The sequence below is a fragment of the Nicotiana attenuata genome, chromosome 6 (genome assembly GCF_001879085.1).
Source record: "Nicotiana attenuata strain UT chromosome 6, NIATTr2, whole genome shotgun sequence".
In the NCBI taxonomy this organism is placed as follows: Eukaryota; Viridiplantae; Streptophyta; class Magnoliopsida; order Solanales; family Solanaceae; genus Nicotiana; species Nicotiana attenuata.
In genome coordinates this window covers 44,661,949-44,671,952 of record NC_031994.1, presented here as the reverse complement: position 1 = coordinate 44,671,952, position 10,004 = coordinate 44,661,949, and the positions used below count along the sequence as shown (strand labels likewise).

The 10,004-nt window shown below is 40.1% G+C and overlaps 1 protein-coding gene across 1 annotated transcript; it reads left to right on the top strand.

Annotated features, from left to right (window-relative positions):
- LOC109228255 (RNA-directed DNA polymerase homolog) lies at positions 5,320 to 5,739 on the top strand (the record flags this gene model as incomplete). Its single annotated transcript, XM_019393412.1, has 1 exon — positions 5,320 to 5,739. A coding segment is annotated over exon 1 (420 nt), but the record flags the coding sequence as incomplete, so codon positions are not given.

The window sequence follows — 10,004 nt, the reverse complement described above, 5'->3', positions numbered from 1 at the left end:
AAGTTCTGGTTATATTTCATTCTGTACTTCTTTTCTATTTATTATAAACTGCTGCAGGTTATACATATACTAGTGCGGCTGTGCCCGAGCTAAGCCTGGACCCAACGGCAATGTAAGCACTTTGTGTCTAGATATATATTTTGATTTAATTTTTTCATTGTCGAATCCTACAACTTGTTTGGATGCTTGTTATATATTGTATTGTATCGTATTGTTAGTTTAAATAAAGTATTTGTTTTGATTGTTACTTAAATTTTATTATATCGTATTGTTTTTCTGTCGATTCTTACACCATCCTAGTACCATTCAGAAACTTTTTAAGTATGCTTTATGGGCGAGATCTATCAGCAGCGAATTCCCCATACAAATAGAGGCACCTATCGAAAAGATACTTCGAAGGCTTCGGGATCGAGGTCTCATTAGCCGAAGTAGACCTTGGCCAATCCATGTGGCCTACTTGACGAGCGTCAACGACGGAGACATCGTAAATTGGTTTGCGGGCATCGCGACAAGTCCTCTGTCATACTACAGGTGCTGTGACAACCTTTACCAAGTCCTAACGATTGTCTACGACTAGATCCGCTGGTTATAATTTTTAATAAATTATATTCGAATTTGTAATTTTAAATTAGAGATAATTTGAGCATTTTCAAATTTTAATTAGTTATTTCATCTAATATAAGGAAAAACAAAAGAAACTAAGAAAAACTTTAAAATAATTAAAAGTAATAAATAAATAACTTAACTCTAACATTTTTTCCAATGCTATTGGTGTCAATTATGCATACACTCAAGTGTTTTTACTTTTAAAAGGAAAACAATTGGTGATGTTACTTCATTCTCTTTCAAAATAATAAACATTTAAATTCTTCAATTTATTTAATGCTAATTACTCAAAACCAGAGATTGCAAGTATGAAATATTTGATAATAAAGTTGGCATTTTACACTAAAAAATGCCCTTATCATGTTTGGTTATAAATGTAAAGCACGTTGAGATTCAAATTTTCCTACTGTATTTTCTTTTAATGAAAAATCTTAATATTTTAGAAAGAGATAGTTAACTTACTCTCTTATTTTAGTAAATAATGTTATGACTAATATGGTATTTCGCATTAAATAATTAGTTTTGTGCATACTTAGTGATTCTTTCCTTATCAGATTTTTTAAGCACTCAAAAATACCCTTATTATGTTTGGTTATAAATGTAAAGCACGTTGAGTTTCAAATTTTTCCTACTGTACTTTTTTCGATGAATAATCTTAATAGTTTAGAAAGAGATAATTGACTTACTGTCTTCTTTTAGTAAATAATGTTATGACTAATATGATATTTCACATTAAATAATTAGTTTTTGTGTATACTTAGTGATTCTTCCTTTATCAGATTTTTTAAATTTTTGCCATCCTTTATTTCATTAACTTTGAAAAAGGAAAATACTTCTCATTGCATTATCTTTCAAACTTCAATATTAAATTAAATGATCTTATGGAATTTGAGCTCCCCAATCGTCGTAAAGCTTTAACAGTAAAAATATAAAAGGTATCAAATATGTAGTACCTTAATACATATATTAATAATAATAGTAGTTCAAAAATGTGTCTATAGGAAAAGGAGGATAAGCGGCCTAAATACTTAATGCTCATAATGTCAGACCTAAATACTTAAGGCACATGATATTATTTTAATAATAACTTTTCTCGATTTAAGTATCTTTTCTTTTCAAACAACTGAATGAAGCAAAAGATAATCTTTTTTTATTTTTCTCTTCTAATAAATATAGTTACTGACAAGATGTTTGAAACGATATAACATTATAACGCTAATGACTAATTTGACTAAATTATTTTAAATTTAATCTTATTTGATTGGCTCATATTTCAAGTATAATTTGACATTCAAAGAACAATAATGTCAGAGGGTCTAATATTCATTATAGACTTCAAATAAGGTGTGTTAACTTTCTTTCAATCTAAACAATATAAATGCCAAATGAACTTCAAGGAGATCCACCTATCAAGTGGGGCCCATATTTTCCTTTTCTATGTTAACAGAAAGTGATGCAAATTGAACGCGTGAAGACAAATTAAGTGGGACCCACGTGTATTTGTAGATGTTTGAATGACCTAATTACCCTCTGAACAGAGAGTTTGCTTGATTATTCTTAACTTGGTTTTTTTGGCAATTCACTTGAACCAAAAGCTCCTCTCGATTCCCATTTCTAAAGAGTAGTAATATTGTTATGCCCCGCCGTAGCCTCGTCACTACTTCGTCGAAGTTAGGCTCGGCACTTACTAGTACATGGGGTCGGTTGTACTGATACTGCACTCTGCATTTCCTATGAAGATTACGGAGCTAGTGGTTGATTAGAGTTTGAGGTTGCTTCCTTCAGTCCATAAGAGACCCAAGGTAGTCCTACAGGCATCCGCAGGCCCTGGCATCCCCTTCTATCCTACTTATTTCTGTTTTATCTACTTTCGAGACAGATTTAAACTTTTCATTCAGACTATTATTTGTAGTATTCGTAGACTGTTCTTGAGTTGTGACGCCAGTTCTAGGTGGAATTTATTTCGATTTTCGTATTTTGTATAAACATAAGCTTTTAAACTGTTTCCTTCCGCATTTAGTTTCGCTGAATTACTTTTGTTAAGTCTTAAATATTTAAGAGGTAAAGGAAAGAGGTAAGATATTCTGCAACATTGGCTTGCCTAGCGGGTACAATGTTAGGCGCCATCACGGCCCCGGCGGTGGAAAATTCGGGTCGTGACAAGTTGGTATCAGAGCTCTAAGTTGCTTAGGTCTCACAATTCACGGACAAGCTTGGTAGAGTCTGAGGGATCGGTACGGAGATGTCTGTGCTTATCCCCAGAGGCTACAGAGTTAGAAACAGTTTCGCTTCTATTCATCTCTGTCGTGCGGTTTGATCTCTCAATGATAATTGAACTCTCTACTCTATTCTTTCGCATATGGCGAGAACGCGTACCGTTTCATCAGCTAATCAGCAGCCCGAGCCCCCAGTGGCAGGTTCTACGAGGGGCAGGGGACGAGGCCGTGCTAGATGCCGAGGTAGGGGCAGGGCTCAGCCCAGAGCAGCAGCACCAGTGGTGGAGCCTCAGTTAGAGTTTGATGATGAGGTTTCGGCCCAGACTGTTCCAGCGGGCCCAGCTCAGGTTCCAGAGGGGTTCATCGCTACCCCGATACTCCAGGATGCTCTAGTCCGTCTAGTAGGCCTTATGGAGAGTGTCACTCAAGCAGGCATACTTCCCGTAGCACCAGCCGTATCTCGGGCTGGGGGAGGAGCACAGACTCCCGCTACTCACACTCCGAAGCAGATGGCTCTCCAGTTTCAGACTCCAGCAGCTCAGCCAGTTGGGGTAGTTCCGCCGGGTGTTATAGCACAGACCGATGATGGATCAGCTATGTCCTCAGATGCTTTGTGGAGGTTGGACAGGTTCACCAAGCTTTTCACTACTACCTATGGCGGTACATCTTCAGAGGATCCCCAGGACTATTTGGACAGTTGTAATGAGGTTCTACAGAACATGGGGATAGTGGAGACCAATGGGGTCGACTTTGCTGCTTTTCGCTTGTCAGGTTCCGCCAAGAAATGGTGGAGAGATTTTTTTTTGGCTAGACCAGCTGGGTCGCCTGCTTTGACTTGGGATCAGTTTTCTCAGCTATTTCTGGAGAAATTTCTCCCTGTCACTCAGATAGAGGACTATCGGAGGCAGTTTGAGCCCCTTCAGTAGGGTTCTATGATCGTCAATTAGTACAAGACCAGATTTATTGACTTGGCCCGTCATGCTCCTCTTATACTCCCCACTGAGAGAGAGAGAGAGAGAGAGAGAGAGAGAGAGAGAGAGAGAGGGTGAGGAGATTTATTGAGGGACTCGCTCAGCCTATCGGATTGCAGGTGGCTAAGGAGACAGGGAGTGAGATTTCTTTCCAGGATGCGGCCAATGTGGCCAGACGAGTTGAGATGGTTTTATCTCAGGGTAGTGGTCAGGGGTCTGACCGGTGGATTCAGTGGGACCTCATCTGGTGGTCGAGGTACTTTTGGTGGGGGCCATCCTCCCAGGCCATTTCATTCAGCACTTCAGACATCTCACGGAGCTTTAGGGGGTCGTGGTCCTTATGTACCTCCTTTAGGACAGCCAGCCCATAGTGCACCGCCAGCTGCTATCCGAGCACCTCCTTTACAGAGTTATTATTGCGGTCAGTCGGCTCGTCAGGGTCAGTATCAGTTTCCCCAGCTGAAGTATTCAGATTGATGTTTTGAGTGTGGTGAGTATGGGCATATCCGGAGGGCTTGTCCGAGATTAGTGGGTGCTCAATCGCAGCAGCAGAGTTCTCGTACCATGATTCAGGCATCACCTGCCCAACCAGCTAGAGGTAGGGGTTAGGGAGCCAGAGGTAGTGGTCAGCCCGATAGAGGTGGAGGTCAGGCCGTTAGAGGTAGAGGTCAGGCCGCTAGAGGTGGAGGCTAGCCAGCAGGAGGCCGTCCCAGAGATATAGTTCAGGGTGGTGGGGCCCAGCCCTAATGTTATGCTTTTCCAGCTAGGCCTGAGGCCGAGTCCTCCGATGCTGTTATCATAGGTACTATTTCGGTTTGTAGTAGAGATGCTTCTGTTCTGTTTGATCCAGGGTCTACATACTCCTATGTGTCTTTTTATTTTGCTTCATATTTGGTTGTGCCTCGTGATTCTTTGAGTGCTCCCATATATGTGTCTACGTCGGTGGGTGATTGTATTGTTGTAGATCATATCTATTGTTCATTTATGGTTGTTATTGGGGGTCTTGAGACTAGTGTAGATCTCCTACTTCTCGATATGGTGGATTTCGATGTTATTTTGGGGATGGATTGGCTGTCACCTTATCATGCCATATTGGATTGTCATGCCAAGACCGTGACCTTAGCATTGCCGGGGTTGCCTCGATTGGAGTGGAGAGGGACTCCTGGTCATTCTACCAGCAGGGTTATCTCTTATATGAAGGCTCCGCATATGATCGAGAGGGGTGTTTAGCTTATCTTGCTTATGTTCGTGATTCTAGTGCTGAGGTTCCTTTTATGGATTCTGTGCCAGTTTTTTGGGAGTTTCCCGAGGTATTTCCTGCAGACCTGCCGGGGATGCCACCCGATAGGGATATTGACTTTTACATTGATTTGGCTCCGAGCACTCAACCCATTTCTCTCCCACCAGAGTTGAAAGAATTGAAGGAGCAGTTGTAAGATTTGCTTGATAAGGGCTTTATTAGACCTAGTGTCTCGCCTTGGGGAGCGCCGGTGTTGTTAGTTAAGAAGAAGGATGGATCGATAAGGATGTGTATAGATTATCGGCAGTTGAACAAAGTCACCATTAAGAACAAGTATCCATTGCTGAGGATTGACGATTTATTTAATCAACTTCAGGGTGCCAAGGTATTTTCGAAGATTGATTTGAGATCTGGCTACTATCAGTTGAGGATTAGGGCATCCGATATCCCTAAGACAGCTTTCCGCACTCGGTACGGGCATTATGACTTTTTAGTGATGTCATTTGGGCTGACAAATGCCCCAGCAGCATTTATGGATTTGATGAACCGGGTGTTCAGGCCTTATTTGGATTCCTTTGTGATTGTCTTCATTGATGAAATTTTGATCTACTCCCGCAGCCGAGAGGAGCATGAGAAGCATCTTCGAGTCGTTCTTCAGACTCTGAGAGACAGTCAATTATATGCTAAGTTTTCGAAATGTGAGTTTTGGTTGAGTTCAGTTGCTTTCTTGGGTCATGTTGTATCAGCAGAGGGTATTCAGGTAGATCCTAAGAAGATTGAGGCAATCATGGAGTAGCCTAGACCCACATCAGCTACAGAGATCCGAAGTTTCTTGGGCTTGGTAGGTTATTACCGTCGGTTTGTGGAGGGGTTTTCATCCATAGCAGCCCCGATGACTAGGTTGACCCAGAAGGGTGCCCCGTTCAGGTGGTCGAGCGAGTGTGAGGCGAGCTTTCAGAATCTCAAGACAACTTTGACTACGGCGCCGGTGTTGGTGTTTCCCATAGGTTCAGGGCAATATACCAGTTATTGTGACGCATCTCGTATTGGACTTGGTGCGGTGTTGATGCAGAATGGCAAGGTTATTGCTTATGCTTCGCGACAGTTGAAGATTCACGAGAAGAATTATCCAGTTTATGATTTGGAGCTAGCAGCCATTGCTCACACGCTGAAGATTTGGAGGCATTATTTATTTGGCGTGTCATGTGAGGTGTTCACGGATCATAAGAGTTTGCAACATTTATTCAAGCAAAAAGGAGCTCAATTTGAGGTAGAGAAGGTGGTTGGAGCAATTGAAAGACTATGATATCACCATCTTGTATCATCCTGGGAAATCCAATGTGGTGGCCAATGCTTTGAGTAGGAAGTCAGTCAGTATGGGCAGCCTTGTATACATTCCTGTCGGTGAGAGGCTGCTTGCTTTTGATGTTCAGGCTTTAGCCAATCAGTATGTGATGTTGGATGTTTCTGAGCCTAGGTGTGTTCTAGCTTGCACAGTCGCTCGTTCTTTATTATTTGAGCCTATCAGAGATCGACAATATGATGATCCTCATTTGCTAGTCCTTAAGGACACAGTGCGGCACGGTGGTGCCAAACAGGTTACAATTGGAGATGATGGAGTTTTGAGGATGTGGGGTCGTGTTTGTGTGCCTAATATGGATGGACTTCTTGAGTTGATTCTATAGGAGGTCCATAGTTCCCAGTATTCTATTCACCCGAGCGCCGCTAAGATGTATCAGGATTTGCGGCAGCATTATTGGTGGAGGAGGATGAAGAAGGATATTGTTGCATACGTAGCTCGGTGTTTGAATTGTCAGCAGGTAAAGTACGAGCATCAAAGACCTGGTGGTTTGCTTCAGCAGATTGAGATTCCTGAGTGGAAGTGGGAGCGTATCACTATGGATTTCGTTGTTGGACTCCCACGGACTCAGAGGAAGATCGATGCAGTATGGGTTATTGTTAATAGGCTAAGTCAACGCATTTCATTCCTGTGGCAGTTTCCTATTCTTTGGAGCGATTGGCAGAGATCTATATCCATGAGATCGTTCGTGTTTATAGTGTGCCCGTGTCTATCATTTCTCATCGAGGTACGCAGTTTACCTCGCATTTCTGGAGGAAAGTACAGCGTGAGTTGGGTATGCGAGTCGAGTTGAGCACTTCATTTCATCCTCAGACGGACGGACAGTCCAAGCGTACCATTCAGATTTTGGAGGATATGCTCCGAGCCTGTGTTATTAACTTTGGAGGCTCTTATTGATACCCAATTTTTCCTCGAACTATTTTTAAATTTGCATATATGCCTTCAAAATCACTGTTTATAATAATTGGTATTTTTTTCATAATTTTCCATATTATTATCAATGTATTTTTTAATTTATTCAGTATTTTATATCTAATAATTTTTCATAAATTGCATTACAAGTAATTTCAAAGTATTTTTTAGCTCAATATATCATTTTTAATCCTATTAGGATTTAATTATTTCACAAATTAGTCAATTCGGTATTGTTTGGCTATAATTATAATAATTTTGCAATTATAGCCTAATTGTACATTTTATGCTATTTTAATTCAATAATTAGTCATTTCATATTTTTCATATTAGTTAATTACCTTAATTTCACCTATTTAGCTTTAATTTCATTTTATCTAATTATTAGCTATTTTTATTAATTATTTATCTAATTTAGTTGGGTATTTAACAAGTAGCCACTCTTATTTAAATAATAACCTAAATCAAACCAACCCCAAACCCAATTAAATAACACATCATACCCAAGCCCAAACCCAAACCACACCTGACCCTATCCCTGGTCCAATCTGGACCGTTGATCAATTCTAATCAACGGCCCAGATCCCCCTTAACATATTAAACCCTAACGACTACCCCCCATCTCTCAATTCCCCTTCTCATTTCTCTCTCAACCGACCTCTCTAATTCCCTCTCTCTATCTCTGGTTCTCTCTAGAACCTTTTCTTCTCTCCTCCTCTCTGATGGACCCTGTCCACCTTCTCTGGTCACCTCCCTCCCCGGAAACCATGGCCTCTCATCATCTCCTGGCCTCTACTTCACCCCACGCCGGTTTAACACTACCCTGAGGTCATCAGGTGAACCTGGAGCGGTTCAACTCCTATCCATGGTCTTTCACGCCCTTTCCGGCCATCCATGGCTGTTTGAGTAAGATCTATGGCTTTTCCGGCTAAANTCTCACCTTCTCTGGGTTCTTTGAAACCCTAACTCTTAAGATTTTCCGATTTCTTTTAGATCTGTCTTAGATCTGTGTATATTATGAGCTTTTGTTGTTTTCCTCAAAGGTTTTTCCGATTTTTCTAAGATAACTCCTCACCTTCGAACTAGGGTTCTTAAACACCTTTCGAAAATGCTTCTTTCTTTTGATTTTTGTATTAATCTGCAAACGTCTGTTTAAGCTTTTTCCTCTATTCGAGTTATTCTGATAAAAACCCTAATTTCGTCTCTTAAACTTCTTAGATCTGTACAGATCTGAGAAGGATCGAACTTATTTTACTTGTTTTGTGAAAAATCTCCTGATTTTCGAGTGGTTTGTCATCTTCCTAAACTAGGGTCTTTGAAAATCTTTTTCTTCGAAACATTTTCCGATATTTGTTGAGTTCTTCCTTGACCCTAACTAGCCTACGTCGAAAACCCTAATTTTTAGGGTTCTTCATTTGGTTGTATCAGCATGACTTACTGATTCTCATATTTCTTTTGAGTTCTTGTGATTTCTTGCGACTGCCTTGCCTTGATATGCTTCTATTGAGTTTCTCAGCCTAGACTTACATCAATTCTATGTGTTTGTGTTCATCTTGACTGTTCGCATTAAGACTTGCATCTTTCTCACTGATTCAGTATCGTTTTATCTTCATGATTTGCTAGAGTCGTGTGCTAATTCTTGACTACCCATGTCTTACTCTATTTATATGTTAAACATGCTGACTCTTTTCCATGATTTTTTCTTTGATTGATTCTGAATTCCTTATTACTTGGTGTGATTTGAACATTTCCCTTTAAACCCCCTGACCCCTACTTTTCCACTTAATTTGATTAGTTGATTGCCTTGATTAATTTTCCTTGCCGTGTCTACATTGCTACTGATTGTCTCCTTAGTTTGAAAACTTCCTGAACCTAGCCTTAATTACATGCTCTATACTGGTACTATTTTTGAAATCTTTCCTCATTTGTTATACTCCAGCCGTGTATGATTTCTTTCCTTACTTGCCACCTGCTCTTTACCATTTACACTGACTCCCTTAATTAAAGGGAGATTCGATCAAATTTTTTTATACTGAGTTCTATAATTACTGAAGAATTGATTCTTGCCTTAATTTAACCAGATTTCAAACTACTATGTAAATGACTCTCTTCTACAGTCTTAAGACACGAATAATAGTTCAGAATACACACACACACACACACACTCAAACTCTCTCTTCTTTCTCTGCCACTTGTGATAACTGCTTGTCTAGCCGGCTGAAAGCCAAGGCTAGACTGTGGAACTCTACTTGATTTACTTTCTGCACTTTACTTCTTCAACTGATACGTCTCTAGTTTAAATTTGAAACTCAACTTTATGTGTTCCATGCCTATACATCCATGCTTGCTACTGTACTAGTTATTCAATTTGTTTCTATGATTGATGTTGTCAAGCATGTCTAAATTCTTGCCTTGTGTGTAATCATCATATCAGACTTTACTTAGTTCTTTGATACTTGTCTAGCATGTTCACTTAGTTCCCTTACCCCCCTCCCCAACTGGTATAACCATCTAGTGTCAAACTTTGTTCAACAAAACCCTTGTCTTCAACATGATCCTGCTGCACTCTTTCCTATGTTTTAAATGTCCGTTACCATGACTGATTTATCGAATGGATTCATAGCTGTTTTGTATATTTGTTGCATCAAATGTTTCCCCATTTATGTGGTTTCAAACCTGTATGTTCCCAATGCCTCCTT